The sequence below is a fragment of the Grus americana genome, chromosome 20, assembly GCF_028858705.1.
Source record: "Grus americana isolate bGruAme1 chromosome 20, bGruAme1.mat, whole genome shotgun sequence".
Taxonomy (NCBI): Eukaryota; Metazoa; Chordata; class Aves; order Gruiformes; family Gruidae; genus Grus; species Grus americana.
The window spans coordinates 10113483-10135283 of record NC_072871.1 but is presented as its reverse complement, the minus strand read 5'-3'; the positions used below and the strand labels follow the sequence as shown (position 1 = coordinate 10135283).

General features: G+C 51.5%; 1 protein-coding gene across 7 annotated transcripts in view; it reads left to right on the top strand.

The window, feature by feature from the left end:
- Positions 1-21801, top strand: part of NACC2 (NACC family member 2) — a 66909-nt gene that overhangs the window by 26760 nt on the left and 18348 nt on the right. For 4 of the 7 annotated variants that reach the window (XM_054848501.1, XM_054848502.1, XM_054848499.1 and 1 more), the window contains one exon: positions 17130-18056. In XM_054848501.1, coding sequence (XP_054704476.1) covers positions 17192-18056 — 865 coding nt within the window. In that variant the 5' untranslated portion in view covers positions 17130-17191. Of the gene's footprint in view, positions 1-10104; positions 10135-15090; positions 15665-16129; positions 16238-17129; positions 18057-21801 lie in introns of those variants that run through there. The other 3 variants (XM_054848504.1, XM_054848500.1, XM_054848503.1) reach the window with 3 other exon arrangements.

Below are 21801 nucleotides of genomic sequence, written 5' to 3'. Positions count from 1 at the left end.
GAATGTCGTGATGCTGCTTTTCTCAGGGTCCTGGAGGCGGTTTGGCAGGAGCACAGGTAGGAAAAGCACGTCGGGTTTTACCGGTCGTGTTCCTCTCCTCCTTGCAGCCTAAGCGGGGTATCGCAGCAGCAAGCAAGGGTCAGGATAGCCCTGAGGATCACTAAGATGTACAAACTTGAAACCCTGTTAATCTTTTAACGCCTGGTGCGTTTTGGGAGATCTGTTACGCTGAAACATCAGGCAGAGAATTAAACACACGGGGAATATGAACCTGCCGTGGCTTGCGAGCGTGCCCGAGCGGCTGGACGAGCTGCTTGCCGCAGCGGTGGTGGTACGCCGTGGAGGAGTTAATTGGGGAAATATCCGAGAGATTACCCACGGACCTGGGGTACGGCTTGGTCAGAGACCGTTACCCCGTGCGCCACGTATGAAACCCGCTGTCTCGCCAACCGCCCTCCTCCAGGTGCTGCTTTCCCTTCCTAGCGAAGGATAACTGCTGTAGGACCGTTTGAAATGTAGCTGCTATAACTCTTAAATTTTAATAATAGATTACCATTAGTATCAGCCTTATATAATGCACACCTCATTATTGCTTACTCAGAATAATTTCTCACCCTCCTTATAGAACCTTGGAACTTTATTTGCTGAGTATAAAATATGCAGAAATGCATGAATAGTTTTAAGACTTGGTACCCTAAACTAATACAGCTTGCTTTTTTTTTTTTTCCCTGCACCATGATTGAAGTCAAATTAACATATTTACCTTCAGTGCTCCCAGGAGTAGCATTAAAAAATTCAAGAGGTGATTCAGAATAGTCTCCGATTTACTGTGTTTAAAGCTGGATTTCATTTCTCAATAAAACCATGCAAACACTTGACTCCCTTTCAGCGTTGCAGCCTCTTTCCTCCCTGTGCAGGTCCTTGGACTTATCAACAGATGGTAGCAGCATTATTACCGCCGCGTTCCCAAAAGGAAGCTTTTTATTTTATTTTATTGGTTTTTCAGGATGGGGGAGAAAGCAGGGACAGAGACTAAGGGAGGGAATGAATTATAACAAATAGCACAGAAGCATAGCTGCTATTTTAATCTGAAATAAGGAAAAGTATCGAGCGTGATTTGTCTTGCTGCCGGCAGCCACCGGTTCGCTGCGTAATGTTGGTTACGTTATCGTGCTCTGCCTCAGTTTATCTGTGTGTGATAACTGTTTCCTAGGGCAAATAATTAAGCTTAATTTTTGCTATATGTTGACATCTTCCCAGGAAGAAAAGCCGTGTAAACGCAGGGGTAGGAAATGGAAACGGTTGCTTTATTGCCCAGAGGTTTCTTTATTCTCACCAACGATTACCCAGGAGCTGTCCTGCCTGTGCCGTGATTTATTCCTACAGCTATAGGACGCAGCTCCCGTAGCTCCCAGGATTTCAGACCCTGTGACGGTCGGGTTCAGGGTGCAAATTCCTGCCCCGAAGCCCCAGGCTGCTCCACCATCACCTCTGCCATGGGCTCCTCCGGGGAAGCACCATCTCTTACGCGTATCAGCGCTGCAGGGAAAGCTTCAACCCCGTTGGCTTTCCTGACCGGGTAATAAATCTTCTGGGGAGAGGGTCTATGTGACAAGTTCCGGCACCTGGAGTCGGTACCCTCCGAGTGGAACAACCCTGCCTGAAAATTGTGTTTACCATGGGCTAGGGATAGTTGCAGCGACTTTTTTTTCCATGCCTGCTCCTAGATTAGGAAGTTATTTCAGCAGATGTTGTTTCCTAAGAAAATGGGTTGATGCTTGGTGGTTAGAATGGTGTGGCAAAAAAGCTTATTTGTGGGAGGTTTTGGCTAATTGCCTTGCAAGTGTTACAGAGCATTGCAGCAAATTTCCTGGATTTCGCAATCGTGATGGTTCTGGTTTAACTGGCCAGAAAGATTTTCAAAAATACAAAAATAAATGGAAGAGTAGGGGCAAATCATGTGCCGTGTTGCTGCAAAAAGCTGAAAGACCTTAAGTCCGGGGTGAAAAGTCTCCAGGTGTCTGAGCAAGTAATTGTGTCTCAGGGCTGGACAGATCTCGGAGTTTTATCATCTTTTAGTTGCTGGACGTTGCTGTGGGGCAGGCCAGAACGAGCCCCTCTTAGAAATAAGAAGTAATTCCCAGGCTAACAGTTCCCTGGGAGAACAGGGATGTTTTTCCTTCCCAGTTCGTGGTGCTCCATACCGCGAGGGTCGCATCGCCCGTCTCGCCGACATAACGTCATCTCGGTAGGGAAAAAGCTGCCCGTCCTGGTCCCAACCGCTGGTGGCAGGAACCGCTGCCCACCGCTGCCTCGGCTCGCGGGCACCGATCCTGCCTGGGACTGGGGGAGGTGGAAGCTGCTCTGAGCGAAAAGGACAAGGAGGAGTTTCAATCTGCACACGGTGAAGCCAGCAATTCAGTAAGAAAGGCAGGTGCGCAGGAAAACACAAGTCGAGTGTTGCTATTTCTAAGAGCATCACCGTGAAAAGACTTTTTTTTCCTGTGTCAGAAAGCGCGACAGCAATGCACCGCGGCCGGCGGGGCTGGGAGGAAACCTCGGGCTCTGTCCTGGGCACCGCCACACTGCCCGCCCTCGGGCTGCTCCGCAAAGGGTGGCCGTGCTGTCGTCCTTCAGCCGGTCCTGCCGTCCTGAGCCGCCGAGAAAAACTATTTCTGGGCCGGAATCCCTGGGGCCACGTGCCGGCACGGCCACGGCTCGGGGGCTCGCGGCATCGGCCAGCACCGCGTCCCCACGCTGCCGGTTCAATCGCTAATTAGATTCCATCCGAGCAGCAACATAAACCAGGAATAAATGGACTTGGCTTCATAAACTTAGCACTTAAATATTTTCCCAGGCAGGAAAAAAAACATTTGCTTTCCATGCAAAACATATAAATCTTGGAAAAGTTCCCGAAGTTGTGTGTTTAACTGTTCAGATCTGTGCGTTTGTAGAATAGAAGTGGTTATTCCCCTGCATAATTATTTTTCTTTTTAAAAGGAAGCTGAAATGTTTGCAAGGAAGACATTTTAAGTGACTGCTGGGGATGAACAAGAGCGAAGGGAGAGTCAGGTTTAATGATGATTGCTTCGCTTTGCTTTATTGCTGTTGGAAATGAAGCACCTTCTCCTCATCCCCTCCCCGCAAGGACTAACCACAAATGCCGCTTTTACCCTCGTGTTTTGGGGCTGTTTCTGCTTGTCTTACGAGTTTTATTGAAACATGTATCTGGTCGCTAGTTTCCTTTTAATCCTACCAAGATACAAGAGCTGTTACTGGAGTTTATTTAACACGATGGAGTCTTTGCGTAGTTAAAATTGCGGATGCCGTACCAAACCCAGGCTCTCTCCCTCCTTCCCGACGGCCGCGGTGCAGACGACGCTGCAGTCCGACGCTCCGTTATTTAACGGGTGTGGGCGAGGGGTGAAAGGCACGGGGCGGCGCGTGGCAGGGAAGGGCCGTTGGTGCCGCTCGCCCACCCGTTCCGTTTGCTGCGGTGAGGGGTGCCCATGGGAAACGGGGGGGAGGGGGGGGGCTGACACCCAACGTGGGGGGCTCCTGCCTCCGGGCACCGGCTGCGCTCCCCAGGACGGAGGTTTCCAGAGCGCTGGGTTAGCTTTCTGCAGGTGGATCCATCGGTTGTGTCCTGCTGCCCCTCCCTTTGCTCACCCCGCTGTGACTGTATAAACGCAGAGATACAGAGCAGAGATTCGTTTTTGCATAAAATCACCATTTCGCATTAAATCCCCGAGGAGATGCTGTGGAGAGCCGTCGCTGCGGCCGGCGTGATGCGCAGCCCACGTTGGCATCTTCCTGTCCCCGTCTGGGGGGGGGCAGGGGGCAGTGTGGGGGGGGGCAGCACCCCCAGCCCCGCCACACTGGGTGCAGTTAGGGGGGAGGTGGGCCCGCGGTGACTGTCCTGCCTGGGACAGGTCAGGTTTTGGCATGAGCACAACTGACATGAGTTTGGCGGTCTCTGTATTTGACGGACTGTCAAAATGAGATTATCGGGGGGGTTCGGAGCTGGGATAGGGTGGGGTTGGGGTGCACCAAGAAGGAATTTGCCCAGGACGGCGTCGCGCTGGAGGAGGCTTTTCAGCACGTTGGCCCTTCACGAGCACCATGGACACACGGTTTGAAAGAAGCTAGAAAATAAAACCGCACAACTGTCTCCTATGCAGAGAGAAAGCAAAAAACCCCAATAACCATCCTACAGCTTCTTTCCATGAGCACTTTCTGCATGTTTCGCTGTCATTAACAGTCACCCTTCCGGAGGTAGAGATGTTTTAATTTGTTTGTGTTCTCCTAACACCTTTCTGTTTCATAACAGTAATCACCTCTCCTGGTTTGGCCGGGAGGCAGCGGTGTCTGCCGCGCTCCCTGTAATCCAGGAGTGAATCAAAGCAACTTTTTACAAAACAAGATTCTCTCGCTGTTGCAAAAGAGCTTTGGGGAAATCTGGTTTTTGTGGTTAAGGATCTTACTCTGATGCACAAGGAAAATTATGTGTAGCTTTTATTTGGCCCAAAGGATTCTTACAACATTATCCGTATTTCCTTTAATTTGTGGGATTTCTAGTAAATGGGCTTAAAAATAGGTCCGGGCAAGATGCCAGGGTACATACGAACAGCAAAAAAGCTTTGCAGGCTGCGAGCAGCTCGCTTTCACTTCTCCCTGGGTGCGGGCTGGGGGGACGGAGCAAACGCTCACCTTTTGGGGTTAAATTTAACGACATCTCTGGAATTCTTTGGAAGTCAATATTGCAGAAAAGAGCTTTTAACTCTTTAGTAGAACCGGTGCAATATTGTTGTTGAGCCGGACACAAGTCTGGAAAGGGGCAGGACGAGCTGTAGCACCAGGGGAGGACAAGAGCTGGGGGGACCCGGGGGGGACCCTCACACGCGTCCCTGGACCCGCTCCCTGATGGGATCTGGGGACCCTGCAAACCCGGCATACAAGGAGGAGCAGAACATGGCGATGCTACACTTTTTTTTTTTTTTTTCCTTTCAGCTTTTCATTCTCAGAAGTCTCTTTAAGCCTTTTGTGAAATGGGAAAAATCTGATAAGGGAGAGGCTGTGGCTCGGAGCCGCACTCTCAGCCGGGGCGACTGCCGGGTGCCCTGCTCCCTTTGGTGATATTTAGCTGGCTCTTTCTTCAAAACCAGTCTCGGTTCAAGTGACTTAAAAATGCATTTTTCCCTGGGGACAGCCACCCACAAAAGCCTTTCATTAAGACGTAGTGGGTTTATGCTGCTGGAGTCCCAGCGGTAAAGGGAAGGTAAGTGGGAAAGGATGCCGGCCACGCCGTGCGGCAGCCAGCCTGCCTCGCTCTGCGTTCCTCTGCCGGGCAAGGGCACCTGCAGCTTCCCAAAACGTGTGGGTTTTGTCCTACTTTTGCAAAATTTAGTTCATTTGATTTTAATTAAATCTTTGGGCGTAAATCTGTAAAATTTTATTTTATTTTGAGTACCGTGGATGCTGGTATCTCTCTGTTGCGAGTAGCTTCTTGGGAGGTGGATGGAGAGGAGGGACGGGGAGGTGGATGGAGAGGAGGGACGGGGAGGTAGATGGAGAGGAGGAAGGTTTTGAGCTTCCTGGGAACACCAGCAGCACGTTGGATCGGCACAGTGGGGGGGAGCGGTGTCGGGGCATGGGGAAGGGTGGGAGCGTGGCAGCAGGACCGGGGGTGGGTTGGGGCTGCTGCAGGTCCTGGGGGTCACAGCCACGAGGAACCCACCTCGTGGGGACCGGCGGGTGGGTGCAAGCTCGCACCATGCCCCTGGCAGCGCTCTTGAACTAAAAAAAGTCCACTTTCACATGTTGCTGTGATGGACTTCCATAAAATCAAGAGGACCCTGGTGCCTGATGCAGAAACAAGCTTGTTAAAGGGAAATTATTTATGCCATTGGCAGCAACGTGCTAACAGCACTTTTCATCCGAGGATGTCGTGTTGCTTTACAGATATTAAGGCTTCTGATGCTTCTGTGAAGTAGGGGAAGCACGGTTAATTCAGTTGTACAGGTGGGGACACCAGGCCTCATCTCTGCCCCCCCCTCCCTGAGCTCAGCCTGGCTCCTCTCCTGTGCCGGTCCAGGACTGGGACTGCGCTTTTCCTTAAAAGTCGGTGGCTTCAGAGCTGTTGTGGGAACCGACCCTCCGGGATGGCGGTGGCTGGGGACTGCGGTCCAACGAGCCATTAACCACACCACCCGGCCCCTCCGGCCCCTTTCTGGGGGAGGCAGGGGAATTTGCTCCAGTCCTTGTTGCAAGGGATAATGCTGGGATGCGCCTGGAGGGCACCGGGCTCCGTGACACCGAGCCTTTCCATCGGATGCCACCACCGGCACTTGGATGGGATCTTGAGCCTTTTCCATGGGACGGGTGCCGGGGGTGGGTGGCGGGGGTGGGTGCCAGTGGTGGGTGCCGCAGCAGGCGCGGGAGCACCGTGGGGCAGCTCCTGGCTCCGAGGGCTCTTCTGCGCTTCAGGAAAAAGCAGAGCAGAGAAAACCACCCCGGGTTACCTCGGCATGGTTTCTATAGGTTATGAACAGAAATCCTGCTTCTCGTGGACGGGGAGCTGGTGGGTGCAAGCACCCCACGACACCTCTTTCCTCCTCAAACCTCTGGGTTTAGCAGCTTCCAGCCCCGGGGCTGATTTCCCTCCCGCGCCAGCTCGTGATGCCAAAGCACCGACCTCCAGCCACCCCAACGCTGTAGCAGAAGTTTAAATTCAAGCTGATTCTTCAAATTTACCTCCTTTGCTGGAGATCAGCTTTCCCGGCTGCCCCGGAGGAAAAAGCTCCTGTTGTTTCTTCAAAGACCAAGGTTAAATGAGCAGCTGCAGCGCAGCTCGGTGGTAAATGCAGGTTTTTTTCGGGGTTGGGGAGATGAGCTGGTTGCAGCCGGGGTCCATTGCCAGGGCTGGGGCTTGGGCGTGCGAGCTCCCGTCTGAAAACATCGTCGTCCCTGCTACACGTGCCTCTAAGCCCCTTCGATTTTTCTTTTTAAAAATAATTGGGTTTGTGCGTGTGTGGGTTTTGGGTTTGGTTTTTTTTTTTTTTGGTTTTGGGGTTTTTAAGATTTTTAACTGAGACACAGCAAATTTAATATTTTCTGTGTCTTGGATGTGTTGTGATTTACATTTGATTTTAGGCATAATTAGAAATGCAAGTAGAGCGCTTTGTGTTTTACCTCTGCTTCAACTATTTATGGCATGATATGCAAATGAAGCAAGCTATGAATATTAAAGATTAGAGTATGTTACAAAGTATCACTGTCTTTAATGAGTTCGGTAATGGGCACAGGCTTCGCACACACTTTAATATGGAGGTATTTTATGTTGTGTGCCGGCTCTGCAGCTATCGATGTCGTGTTCGGTTACATCCCGGGAGAGCGGGGCCGTGATTTAAACCCTCTCGAGCCCCAGCTCAGCTGCAGTAGGTAGGTGCGATTTCCAAGCGTGCCCATGACAAAGGCGGCTGCGGCTGGCGAAGGGTGTTGATGGATTATTTCACAGAGACTGTTTCGGTTCTCGTCTAGGTCAATCCGTTTCATCTGCTGCAGCGTTGTAGATGGATCTGAGAATATGAAAGCGCTCGTCGACCTTTCAAGGTGCTTTGCAGCACTGGGAGGGAATCTTAAACACGCTCCTGCCAAAATGGAGCTGCTGCCTCTAACATCACATAGACCCCAAGAAATGAATTTTGCTGTTCCTCCCCAGTTAGGCTTATTGACGGGGAATTATTTTAGGGTTTATTGACACATCCGGAGGCATTTGAAGGAACATCTTATCTACTGGATAGCAGAGGGTTGGGAAGCGGGGCTCCTCGCGTTAACCCTTTCTTGCCGTAGGAGTCTGGGCAGCCCGGTTAGCCCGGTTTTATCTCTAAACCAGTGAACAGTTTTACCTCTAAATGAGCATCGTAGTTCTAAAAGAGGAAGGTAAGGGCGTGTTGGGGCACTGCAGTGCGTACGGAGATTTCATCCCCGGGTAATCTGAAGAACAAACTTCTGCTCGAGCACCGGGGTCCCTGTGGGATGCAGCGGATGCTGCGGGGTGATGCCGGGGGGGTTGGGGATGTGGGGCTGCGGGAGGTGGGGGAAAAACCAGCCAGATAGGGAAAGCAACGGATTTAATGCCAAATGGGGCTTGGGGAGGGTGGGCGGCGGGGAGGGAGAACGAAGCATGCCCCAGGGAGCGTGCTTTTCAGATTTGAGGTATTTAAATTACAAATTTTGATGAGGAAGATTGTCAGCAGTATTCAAAACAGTGCTTAAATTCTTTTGAAACACTGTCGAGCTGTGCTGTGGCAGTTGAAAAGTTTGGCACACAGGAACTTGGCCCAGAAGTTACTGCTTGGGTTTTTTTCCTTTAAAACTCAATTCATCTGTATTCAAGTATCCCACATGCTTAAGAAAAAAAACCCCACCAGGCTCACACTGGTTTGAGACAGACCCTTGTGTGCGAGGGAAGTGGCAGAAGTGATTGATCTCTAATATTAGGGGGTTTCATTGTCGGTTAATGAGCATTAATAACTATTTATACTTGTGTATTAAAAAAAAAAAAAAAAGAAGAAGAATTCTGTAGTGCTTGTGTCTACTCATAAAAACAACCAGCGCTCTAAACTGGGATTTAGAGCATGCTTGCGACCCACTGGATTATTAATCCATATGCATTATTCAGACCTCCTTTTTTTGAGGGATCGACTGGTGTTCGCTGGCGTGGGATCAGCTCGGTGGTCGTACCCCCCGTCTGCAGCACGTTGTGAACGTTGGGGAGACTTTCTTACCTCCCAGCTCTGACCCCCCTCTGTTGCGCGAGCCTTGGTTTCTCCGTTAAGCCCCCAAATTTAAGCACTGTATCCTGTGCTTTAGCTAGAGCTGGGCGTCAGCGGGGTGGCCCGGGATGTTGGCTGTTCGGCTGTGGCACAGCAGCGCTAAGCTTGTTGGCTCTGAAGATGCACTTGACCATATATAATATATAGAAAAAAAAAATAATATCATATGTAAAATATGTATTGACCATATATAATCTCTTATAATATCATATATATAATATAATATTCTGGGCTGCAGCATTGTCGGGGGGTGTTTTAGGGCGCGTTACAGAAACGGTCACGTTCTGAAGCTTTGGGCAGAATGCGTTGGACCAGTTGAAGGGTTGTGTTGCAAGAGCAGAGAAGTCAGAAATGAAAAGCCGGTGTTGAGGCTCACATACATTCCTGCCTTGATGCTGCGATCCTGAGGGTGGGAGCTGGGTCCACGGGGAGTTTTCCCCCTGGGAAGGGGGGGAGAGAGAGAAGCGTTTGCTGAAGTGCAAGCAATAAATGCGATATATGAAAAACGTGAGTCTTCTGCTTTGTCCCCATTGTCCTGGGGAAAGCGGGCATCAGGTTGAGGTGACTAGCTCAGGTCACAAATTTTAGGTTTCTCAGGGTTTTTGCCCAATGACCAGAAAGCTCAGTTTTGAAAAACACCCTGTGCAATCTAGTATTTGCTTCTATAAACCTGGAGGTACAGAGTTAAATTTCTGCGGTCTATACCCTTCCTTTCCTGCAAGCTTATATTTCCATTAAGGATCAAGCTCAGATGCAATTGTAGCTTCGCTTTACAGAGTATTAAAAGTTTAATGTATAAATGTCTTCCTTCGCCAGAACTTTTTGGCAGTATTGTTTTCCAGTGCTGAAATTTCTACAAAAACATGGAGATCCCAATAGCTGCAAGGGATCAGCTGCCCTTGAAGGGTTAATTGTATTATGCCTACTTTTTTTTTTTTTTTTTTTTTTAAAGCAGGGAGAATAAGCTGTAGCCAAAAGTAAAAGTCATTAATTTTAAGACAGAGATGTAAGCAAAGTTTCCTTCCCCTCTGCAGGTTGGTCAGGGTAGGCTATGCAGTAATTGAAAAGTAAAGGCAATTGAATTACAGGCTCCTGTCCAAACGGAGCGCGATTTCTTCTTCTTTTTTTTTTTTTTTTTTTTTTTACAACCTCCATTGCATCAGAACTAGGCAGTATTCCTGATGTTCTCATGTGTGTTAATGCTGACTCACAGACTAACTTGCACAAGAAAAAAACACACAGGCAGCTCCACCATACTAGGTAATGAGCTCTAGCAAGAAGCAGCGTCTGATGTTTTGTAAGCTGTTTTAATTGACCTTTTAAGATATTTACTTTATTTTAAGGCTTTCTGTTCCGTAGTGGCACGATGGTAGAACTGAGTCATGCATGTTATATATTGCTAGCTCTGCTGTTGTGTACTAGGAGTGAGGAGAATACAATTCAGCATGGCACTTGTCTTTTTGATGTGTTACGGATGGGAATTAATGTTTGCGATGGGATGCAGGCAATGCACGCTTTGCGGAAGGCATGGTAATGGGGTGCTGTATGCTTGCTGGTGGATGTAACTTAGTCGGGGTCTTGAGCTTGTATTAGATTGCAAAAAATTAAATTCTGCAGAATAATTGTATTTTTTTTAGCCATGTCTCTCCTTTACCCTTTTCCTTGCAGCAAACTGTAAAAAAACCTAAAACGTTGCTTTTTCTATTTTTGCTTCTCCTTGCTTTGAGAGCTCTTAAAATCAGTGATAGATAAGAAAAGGAATAAAAAAAAGCAAACAAAAAAAAAAACCCCACCCTAATTAAAAAATAATGGCAATAACACGCTTCGCCTTGGCTGAATGACTGCACTTTGTGTCACCCAGCAGCCTGCCGGGTGGGTGACCTCGAGCGATGGTGTTGCGCCCAGGCTGCCGGTGACTCACCTTGCAGCAGGACGGAGCCCGGGGAGCCGGTGCCGGTGCTGTGCGGGGGGGTCCCCAGGCTGAGCCCCCAGCACCCCGTCCCCAGGCTGCCCTGGCAGAAGAGGGGCTGTGGGTGCCCGGGCTGGGCTGCATCAGCAGCGTTCATTGAATTCACTTTTTCATCTTTTTTTTCCCCCATTTCCCTGCCCAAGCCTCCAGGTCTTTTACTTTCTGCGTGAACTTTTAGGGTTCTAAAGCCAAGGTAGCTCCGTGCCGCGCGTCTGCTGCGTGTGCCTTATGTGTTACTCGGGAATATTTGCAAATTCAGTTTCTGCTATCTTAATAAGGCAGAAATAATCTTTCACCCATTGCCACTGGCTGCTACACTAAAAATAGGGTACGTTAGCACTGCTCGCTGCTTGCCACTTGCAGCATTTCAAAAATAAATACTTCGGAGCTGCAGAAAACAAATGCTGCAGAAGAGAAAAGGAGTCTCGGCATGACTGTCATTTGATTACCAAACTTAACCTTCTTTTTTTTTCTTTTTTTTCCTTTCCCCTGCCAAAGACAGGCATTAAACTGTGCAGGCATTCGCGGCGTTTCCAATTTGCGCCCCAATCCCTCTCCCGTCCCCTCCCCGGGTGTTCTCACCCCAAACCCCGCCGCGGGCAGAGGGGAGGCTCGTTTTTGGGGTGGGGGTGCAAAGACTTTTCTTTTTTTGCTTCTCGGTCCCCCGACACAGCAACCTGCAGTGCATGGGGAGTATGCACAGGGTAGACCTGAAGTGCAATTTTATTTGACTTTATTTAACTATTTATTTTATTTGAGGCGTTACGGCGGCTCCGTGCTCAGGGAACGGTACTTCGCCACCGAGTTTTGCAGTTAGCTGTTGCGTATTTTCCTTCGGGCTTATGTAAAAAGTGCATTTCCTTTTCATTAAAAGGGGGGGGGGGGGAACCCCAAAACCCCTGCAGCGAGCTGGGCGGGTGGCACCCCTGTGCCCTGGGCGGGGGGCTGGGGCGGCTTTGGGGGGCCCCTGCCCGGCTGGGTGATGTCCCCCTGCCAGCCTCAAATCCAAGGGTGGGATTTTCCCCCCCTTTCTCCTCATTTACAGAAGAAAGGGAAGTTTCCTTTGACCCTTTGGGGCCTTCAAGGGCAGGACTTTTCATCTCTTTTCTTTTGAGGGGCTTTGGCTGGGTGGGGGTGAAAGCCCTGGGCCGCTTTGTCTCCCACCCCTGGAGGGTCCCGCTGCCTTTGTCGCTGCCCCAGCTGCCGCCCAGCGCACCTTCTGCGGGAAACTTGGGGCTTTGGGGATTTTGGGGGTGGGTTTTTGGGGTTGGGTTTTTTTTGGGGGGGCAGAGTGAAGTCTCCGAGCCTCTTTGTACATTGGCTAAGGAAAAAGGCAATTTAAATACATTATCTAATTATTTCTGATTACTCCTGGGGGAGCTCTGATGCCAGCATCTTATTCCAGGTCGATGCTTTTTTCCTTTGTTGTTGTCGCCTCACCCCGACCTTTCAGGCTTTGGAGCAGGAAAATAGTTTAGAAAAGAACAAACCTGTTGTGGTTTGTTTTTTTTTTTTTCCCCCCAAAGCATGCGAACGCAGAAGCTGAGAATTCTCAAACTCTCGTGGAAGTTGTATCAAATAACGACTGCATTTTTTATGAACTTCTTGTGACAAAGGCTATGACTTTACAAAAATCGTGCAGACATGTACAAATCGTCCTGGTATATCCAAGAGCTGGAAAAAAGAGGCTGCCATTAGAAAACAAAGCGATGATGTGCTCGAAGGGTCATGTATTTTAAATGATCGGGGAGGGGTTGGCTGGTTTTAATCCAGTTTTGTCCCAGTTTTCCCGTTTGGTAGGAGGTGTCCATCTGATGATCTGTCACCTGTAGGACATGGCAGCCCAAGGGGGACTGGATTTTTTGGGGGGGGCTCCTCGTGCACCTAGGGGCACAGCTCAGCTTGGGAGACGGGATTGCAAAACGCAGTTTACATCTGTAATTGCTAAGGTCATTTCTCCTGCAGCACGGTTCTTCCCGTGTCAAATGGAGTGAAGCCATTTCAGACCGTTCAAAAGTCGCTTGGTGCTCTAGAGGAGATTTTTGAAGTTAGACGTTATCAAGTGTTATTGCATTCGCTATCTAGTCATAGTAATATTTTGTTGCTGTTGTTAGGGCATGTGAGGTCTGGTGGTGAGCAGGTTCTCCTTGGCTTTCAAGGGTGGTGAGCAGGTTCTCCGTGACTTTCAAGAATGTCATCTTTTATGTCTTGGATTTTTGGGGGGTTTGGCTTGTTCGTGGGTTTGGCGTTGGGGTTTTTTTTCTTCTTCTATAGTCTGGTAATAAAAAGGCAGGGGCAAAGCAGGGAGAAACAAAAATCCAGCAGCCCTGGTCCACGGTTTATTGAAGTGGTTTGGACTTTTACAGCTCGCTGGTACGGCTTTGCTCACGTTCCTCGGTGCTGTTTCTAGACCTAACACAGTTACTCTTTTTCACCATTTCCCTGTGAGCACATTTCAAGGCGTTTTTTTCTTCAGGAAAACTGGAGGTTTAGAACCTCACCGAGTGCCACCAGGAAGCTCACCTGCTCGCTCGGCCACTTTGTGACCAGCAGCTATGAAATCTGCTGGAATTGGAGAAGAGGCCCCCAGGAGCTGGAGTGATGTGACTTTGGGGGTGGGATGCCTTCGGGGTGGTCCGGCCAGGCTGCAGTCCTGTGGAAGGCATGCCCTGGGAGGGGTCAGTGGTGTGGAGCATCTTGGTTGAAACTCTGATGTCTCATGGGAGGTTTTACATGAAATCTGCCAGTAATTTGCTAGGCTGGGGCACTCTGGTGCTTCTCACAGGCTTAATGTATCCTGAACCGGCACGATTTTGGTGTTTTTAGAGACAGACATGAAGTTCTCCTGGCATGCCTGGCTTGTTTATAGAGCAGATTCTAAGCAATATTAATAATTGATATATATTTTAAGTTAGTTTGTTCTGCACTACCAAGCTGTCCTTGGCTGGTGCCACTCGTCCTGCCACGTTGGGTCTCTCTGAGGCAGGGGGTCATGAGCAGGTCCAAGGAGGTCCCATCCGGTGCCTCCCTGGTCTCTCCTCCAGCTCTAAGGGAGCTCTTGCTGGAAAAAAAGAGGAGATCCTTCTCCACTCACAGTCTGCGATCCACATGGACAAGGCTTCCGTCAGGTTCCTGAGTGTGTTTCTGTAAAACACATTTAATTTCAGTAATTTTCACAGATCCAGAGGATTTGCATTTGCCAGGGCAGACTCCTTTTCTTCTCCAACAGAGGTTGGTGGTGTCATGGTTGGAAAAGGTCTTGGGCTGTTGGGCTTGGCTGTTGTGGTGTCATCTCGGACCTCCTCGCAGATGTCACCTCGGTCCCCTCTCGGTGCCTTAGCCTCCTCGTCAACACCAGGCAGAGATCCCATTGACCTGCCACCGGGTTTGGATGAACCCATTGAGCACTCCCAACGCATGGAGGTCCTGGAGGTCCTCAGCTGAGAGCGTCACGGCTCTGCCAAGCACTGGGAGGCTGTGGGTCCTGTGGGATGCCGAGCAGACGTGTTAGTGCCGTTTGCTGGAAGAGCAGGGGAAGGCAGCCAGCCCCCGGGCGCTCGGGAGCGGCAGCAGTTTGCTGCTGTGGAGTTGAACTTAATGCACCAAACATCTGTTTGGAGGGTGGAGGCAGAGGTACGACCGCGATCGGCAGGGAGGCGTCGCACCGGAGCATCACCGGCCCCGTCTGCGCTCCCTACAGTTATTCTTCTCTAAGGATGGCTTCACCTCTAATCTCTTAAATTTTAACTGTGTGTGACCATCCGAGCAGAGCCATTGCAACAAATCCGAGAGCAATAGCAGAAATAAAAACGCTCTAGACAAGAGAGAAGTAAGCAAAGTGAGGCCCCACCCTCTTTCCCAGAAAAAAGCACCAAACATGCTCAATAAATGCGTAGGTAATTTAAAATCTGAATCCAGGAGACAATGTGACTAGGATTTCATTACTTAAGCAAATGGATTTGCTTTTAGTGGATTCAGCCACAGACTGAAAGAAGCTTTCCCCAAGGGGTAAACATTTTTCCTGCATTTGAAAGGCTTTCTTGTTTGGGGGGGGACTGGGGGGGCAGGAATCAGGACTGTGGCTGCCCAGGGAGCACCTTTATTTTGGGCAGATTGGGGCATTCCCAAAGCTGTCCTTTTGGGCAGGTGGTTGGGGGGAGCCCCTGGTGCAGGGCGCTGGGGGGATGCTGGGGCAGGTGGGATGCAGGGGGATGCGGGGGGACGCGGGGGGGATGCTCGCCGCGCCTTCCTCCGGCCGCAGGAGTTAACCAGCAGCAGTGCCAGCTCTGCAGACTGTTTGGAATAGTTTAAATGCTTTGACACTCTGGATGTACTAGATGGCAGGGGAGGCAGTTTACAGCGTAATTCATATGCAAAACTGCACTATAAATTTAAAACCTGTCTCAGTTGCCGTGGCACCACTAAGCATTTCATCAGCATACAGTACAGTATTTCTGCCATCTTTGTTTGCATTGCAGTGACTCATCAAAAGTCTGTCTTGTACCAACACTGAGAGCATTCCTCTGGCACTGATATTTCTCTGTTTTTAAAGCTTCGGTTTGAAACTGGCATTTACTTCAGGTCCCTAATCAAAGGGCTCTATTCATTGCAGAGAGCAGCCTGAATGTTAATCTGCATCCGGCCTATTCATTTAGATGCTGCGCGCTGCCGGGGAGATTTGACTTGGTAAAAGCTTGAGCTACAGCAGATACAAACCCAGGGTTTGATACTATATTTTTTTTTTTTTTCCTCCCCTGAGCGATCATCGTCGCTGCGTATAGCGTGGCAGCCGGGGCGATACGGAGGGACGCAGAGCCCCTCCGGTGAGCGGCCGCGCTGGGGACGGGCACTGCCGAAGGTACGTTCGCTCCCAGCCAGGCGAAGGGACCGGGAACTTCCTTGCTCGGAAGAATTTTTTTTTAACCATGCAGATACAATTAAATTGGCTCCAAGTGTGTTCCCTTTTCTTCCTGTTACCCCGTGGCCTTGCAGATAGGACTTTTTTTTTTTTTTTCCCCAGCAGTGGGAACAGAGCAGCTCTTTGTGGGTTATTATTTTCTTTTCAGAGATTTTTTTTTTAATCTTTCTCAGATACACTACTTTTTTTTTTTTTTTTTTACTTTTTTTTTTATATAGTTCTTACGAGCTTTCACTACTAGTTAACCATAGTTTTTCTTCAGTAGTATTGAAGGCAAACAGGATTTTAATCCTGGACTCTTGCATGGAGCGGGAGGGGGGGGCAGACGGGGGGGGGGTTTGGGCTCCGGCTCGTGTTGGTGAATCCGCAGTGATTTGCTTCGCTGGAGTTTCAGTGCACGGGCTGCGCTAACGCTACCTGCTCCGCCGTTGCACGGGGTTTGCGTACGAGCTCCCTTCGAACGCGAGGCTTTATTTGCTCGGTGAAAGGAGGTATTATCCCCGTGGCCAAAAGGTACGGCTGGCCATAAAGAGCGGCCGCGGTGGGATGCAAAGCCGGAGCCGTCGCCTCGAGCCCGTTTCGTGGGAGGTTTTTCGGAGGGTCCTCGATGCCGCTCGGCTGGGGCCGGTACCCCGGCCAGGAGCGATGGGCTGGGGGGGCCGGGGGCTCCGGCCGCAGGAGGGGCTGGGCTGGGGCTCCCCCTGCCCCACTTCAGATTTAGGGGAGAAGAATTAGAAGACAACTTGGTAGGCGGCTCGCTGCGGCACGTCTGGTTTGTTTTATTGGGGCTCAAATATCTGGCTTAATTTGGAGATAAGCCTCGTTTTGTTGGAGGATAAATCTGTTGAGAAGGGGTTTAACTGTTGAAATGCTCCCTCTTTCTGGTGCAAATGGGAAGATTGCTTTTCAAAGTGCTTTTTCCTGGGAGCTGTCGCTTGGGCAGAATCCTGTATTTATTTCAGGCAGAATGGCACATTGTTTTATAAATATCTTTTCTGTAGTTTCAACATAGCTGCTGGTTGTTGTGTTTCTTATATAATGCTACCCGAGATCTGTCTGACTACCTTACGTTTGCTTTGCTGTGCACTTCTCTCCCATTACCGTTCAGATTTTCCTGCATAAAGTAAAACCCCCGGGGGAATAAATCAGTGGTGCTTATTTAAACAGACCACAACTTGAAGAAAATACTTGCATTTTTGGAATATCCTTTGCCATCTACCAGTAGCATTTCCAACATTGTTTGAAAACATCGATAAGTAATTTTTATAAGCGATTGCTTTTCCGCATCGGCTCTCAGAGCTGAGCTCTGAGCCTTTGATGTCGGGTGAGGTTCCTCTGCTTCCGCCTGCTTTGGTGAACTGTCTAAAAACGCTGTGCCTCTCTCCCTGTCTTCTCCGTTTTTCAGATGTGCCCTACTTTGGATATTCCTGCATTGAATGTCTGAGGAGCTCCAGCCGATCCTGAGCCATGTCGCAGATGTTGCACATAGAGATTCCCAACTTTGGGAACACCGTTCTGGGCTGCCTGAACGAGCAGCGGCTGCTGGGGCTGTACTGCGATGTCTCCATCGTGGTGAAGGGCCAAGCCTTCAAGGCGCACCGGGCGGTCCTGGCCGCCAGCAGCCTCTACTTCCGAGACTTGTTCAGTGGGAACAGCAAAAACGCCTTTGAGCTGCCGGGTACCGTCCCCCCCGCTTGCTTCCAGCAGATCCTCTCCTTCTGCTACACCGGGAAGCTGACCATGGCGGCGAGCGAGCAGCTGGTGGTGATGTACACGGCGGGCTTCCTGCAGATCCAGCACATCGTGGAGAAAGGGACGGACTTGATGTTCAAGGTCAGCTCTCCCCACTGTGACTCTCAGACCACCATGATCGAAGACCCCAGCTCCGAGCCACAGAGCCCCTGCAACCAGCTGCAGTCGGCCTCGGCGCCCTACGTCATGTCCCCCTCCATGCCCATCCCGCTCCTCACGCGTGTCAAACACGAGAACCTCGAGCTGCAGGCAGCTGCCCTGCCCGGCCTGCCCGGCAAGCGGCCCCTCGAGCCCGGCGCCCGGGAGGGGGCTGGCGGCGGCGGCCCCAACGCCGGTCCCCTGAAGCTCTCCCGCGTCTCCTACTACGGGATGCCCAACCTGGCCACCCTCATCCCCAACGTCCAGCAGGTCCAGTACTCGCAGGGGGAGCGGACGAGCCCCGGCGCCAGCAGCATTCCCACCACCGACAGCCCCACCTCCTACCACAACGAGGAGGACGAGGAGGACGACGAGGCGTACGACACCATGGTGGAGGAGCAGTACGGGCAGATGTACATCAAGTCCTCGGGAAGCTACTCTGGTAATGGACGGTCTCTCTCCTTGGGTTATCTGCTCTCCTTCAGTGGTTGCTTGGTCCTTCTCCGGCCAGCACGGGTAGTTTGGGGCTCGTTCGTCAGGCTTTTGTCTTCGGGGGCTTCGTTTGTTTGTTTACGTAGCGTGGCGCAGAAGGCGGTGCACGTGGTGGGCCCGGTGCTGGTGTCCGCGTACGGCATAGGCAGGTGCCCCCCGTGCCATCGCTCAGGGACTGCGTCCCCAAGCCCAGAGGCTCTTTAGATCGAAGAGGCTGCGTCACCCGCCGCGGTCGGCTTAGCCCTTCGTGTTTTGGCTGAGGCTGCCGACAAGCAGCCTGGTGTTACGGGAGCCGTGCGGTGGTGACACCGGCCCATGGCGATGGCAGAGCTCAGCGGGGTCGTCCGCGAGGGATGGCCGTCCATGGAGGGGAAGCGTCAGCCCTTGCCGGCCCGGCGGGCGTCAGGTGGTCGGTCTGGGAGGCAGAGGCACCTTCCCTCTGTCCTGGCCTTTTAGAACAAAATTTTTTTAAAAGTGATGAAAATGTGACTTTGGAGGAAAGGAGAAAAACCTCAAATACATCTTTTTCATAGATGTTAATTAGGGATATCTGCAAAAAGGAGAAAAGAGGGACTTCCATGCCCACTGCCTGAAGTGACCCCCCCCTTTGCTTTGCCAGCCTTGCCCAGCGCATCGCTGTCAAAAAGGGAAAAGTGATTTGGGAGCTTCTTGCTAATATTTTTATTTCTCTGTTAGGTGAGTCCCTGGGCATGCCTTAGACAGAGGAGGTGACTTCGCTGTGGTGGTGCTCAGCCGGGAGCTGCCGGCTCAGCCCCGGGGGCGGGCGCAGGGGCACGAGGCCCCTTCCCTCTCGCTTCCTGCGCAGGAGGGGGCTCGTCGGGCGCGCAGCCCCTGTCCCCGGGCACCGTGCGGGGCTCAGGCAGGTGGGGGGGGTTACGGAGCCGGGGGCTCAGGACCAGAGCAGGGGGAGATGCTCGGCTGGGTCTCTGGCGTGCCTGCCGAAGCTGGCTGCGGAGGCTCGGCCTCCGCGCAGCGGCCTCCCCGTTGGAGCTGCGGGGGTTTGTGGTGGCAGCTTTGATCCGCGGGCGCTCCCTGGGGAGGGACATCTTCCCGCCGGCTCTGGCAGCGCGGAGCATCCTCTCACCTGGAGCCGCTTTCCCCGCTACGGTTCTGCGCTGAAATTGCTGGGCTAGTTTTGCAAAGATTTGACTCTCGTTTGTTGAAGAGCTGGCATGCTTTCCTCATGGCCGTTTGATTTTATTCTCAAGCAAAGGAGAAGAATTGACAGATAGGACCGTTTCTGTTACCTAAAGCCAGGCTTTCCCTAGTCCTGAGAACGGGCTCATCCCCAACGCTCTCCCGTCCGCCCCAAAGAGCAGGAGCCCAGCGTTGCTTTGGTGCATCCCCATGCCAGGTAGCAAGCGGAGGAGCAATATTTTCCAAGCGTTTTTATAGAATCATAGAATCCCACCCAGAGTGGTTTGGGTGGGAAGGGACCTCACAGCCCATCCAGTGCCACCCCTGCCATGGGCAGGGACACCCTCCACCAGCCCAGGTTGCCCAGAGCCCCATCCAACCTGGCCTTGGACACTGCCAGGGAGCCAGGGGCAGCCCCAGCTTCTCTGGGCACCCTGTGCAAAAGGGGGAAAACATGCTGGTACCAATGTTATGATTTTAATATTAGAACTATTTGTTGAGAAAAGTGGCCAAGCCAGGTGGAGAAAACGAGCCTCAAAAGCCTGTCTGCTCTCTTGGCCGCACGTCTGGTCCCAGCGGTTGGTACCTGGTGGGCGAGGAGGAGTGGGACCAGGGGATGGGGACGAGGTCAGGGTCTCCTCCCCAGCTGCCCACCCGTGCCCCGGCTGCTGTCAGAGTCAGACCGAAGAGAAATTGGGCTGGTTTTGTTTTTATCGTGCTTCGCACTTCCCCGCTGTAGAGCATGCGGTGAGTAACGTAGGTTTGCTGGGGCTCGTGGCGTTAGTCCTCGGAGCAATGGGGTGATACCTTGGGACACGGCATTTTCCTTCCCCGTCACCGGGCCAGTTCCTGCAGAAACAGAACAAAATAAATGCAGAAGGTGAGGGCAGGACCAGCCCCGGGATGGTGCAGGAGCTATTAGGCTGTACCTAATTCTTGCGGCGTGGGAGTCATCCCGGTTGGAAAAGGGAAAATAGGAGCAGCTTTCTCGGGCGTCGCTGGTGATGCTGCGGCCACCCAGCCCTCACGCCGGAGCCGGGCATCCCGCGATAAAGTTTTCCTGCTTGGTTTCTGGAGGGGGAAGACTTGAACTGTGCCGTGATGCTGAGGCAGGGGCCGTGTGGGGAGGAGGCGAGTCGGGAGCGCGGTGCCGCCCGGCCCTGCTGTAAGGCTCTAATATACCGCATTTCTGCTAAAATATCTCTTCTGCACCAGCACGTTTCAAGGGAGTTTCCTGTTTTAAATAAGCCAGCTATAATATCAGGCTTCCTGGAAAAGAGGGTGCACAAAAAAGAGATTAAAAAAAATAAAACCTAAGCTATTCCATTATGGTTTGGACTTGTACAGCTAACTGTGTTTTAATTACTCGGGATAAACTGTACCCTCAAAAGGTGCAGAATAATAAAACCATAAGATGGAAGAGAGAAAGCCAGCTAATCCTGCTCCTGGCATGTAGATCCCGACAGCCTCACAAAGGCCTGGGGGAGGGGGGAGCCCTTTAAAATAGTGATTGCCAAGGTTTCCAGGAGCCCCGTTTGTAAAAACAAAAACAAAGCCAGAGAAGAGCACAGCAGATGAAGCCCTGAATTTCAGAGAGGGTTGTGTTGGGTTTTTTTCCTCCTTCATTTTCTCTGCTTTTTCATTCCCCGGCTGAAGCGTTGACTGAGCTAATGCCGGCGAGTGTGCGGTGGGACGCTGGTGGCTGATGCTCTTCGCTTCCCTTGAGCATCACCCGCTTCGAGCATCACCACCCACCGCTCCCAAGGCTGGGCAGAGTGGGGCAGGACCCCCCCGAGCCCAGGGGTGGTCAGGAAGCCGCCTCTTGCCCCAAGGCTGGGGGGATTTATTTGGTTTTGTTCACCTCTTTATAGTCAGAACCAAGGTGAATCTCCCAAGCTGGGATCAGAGAGACAAGGAGCTCATCATCGCCTTGGCCAAGGCAGTGGTAGAAGAGGGAGTGAGGAGGAGGTCTCGTTAAGTGATGTGTCTCCTGCAGTGGTGGCACTGGTGTGACGGACCATGCAGTGGTGACACTGGTGTGACGGACCATGCGATGGTGACACTGGTGTGATGGACCATGCGATGGTGACACTGGTGTGATGGTCCATGCAATGATGACACTGGTGTGACGGACCATGCAGTGGTGACACTGGTGTGACGGACCATGCAATGGTGACACTGGTGTGATGGTCCATGCAATGATGACACTGGTGTGACGGACCATGCAGTGGTGACACTGGTGTGACGGACCATGCAATGGTGACACGGGTGTGACAGACCATGCGGTGGTGACACTGGTGTGACGGATCATACAATGGTGGCACTGGTGTGACGGACCGTGCGGTGGTGACACTGGTGTGATGGACCATGCAGTGGTGGCACTGGTGTGATGGACCATGCAATGGTGGCACTGGTGTGACGGACCAGGACAAGTGTTGGACCTGCAAAAGAAGAAGCAGATGAACGAAGGGATAAGCCCAGTCTTAAACACAGGCTGATGGGAGGGTTAGGTTTAGGTGTCAGTAGACGGGGTGGCA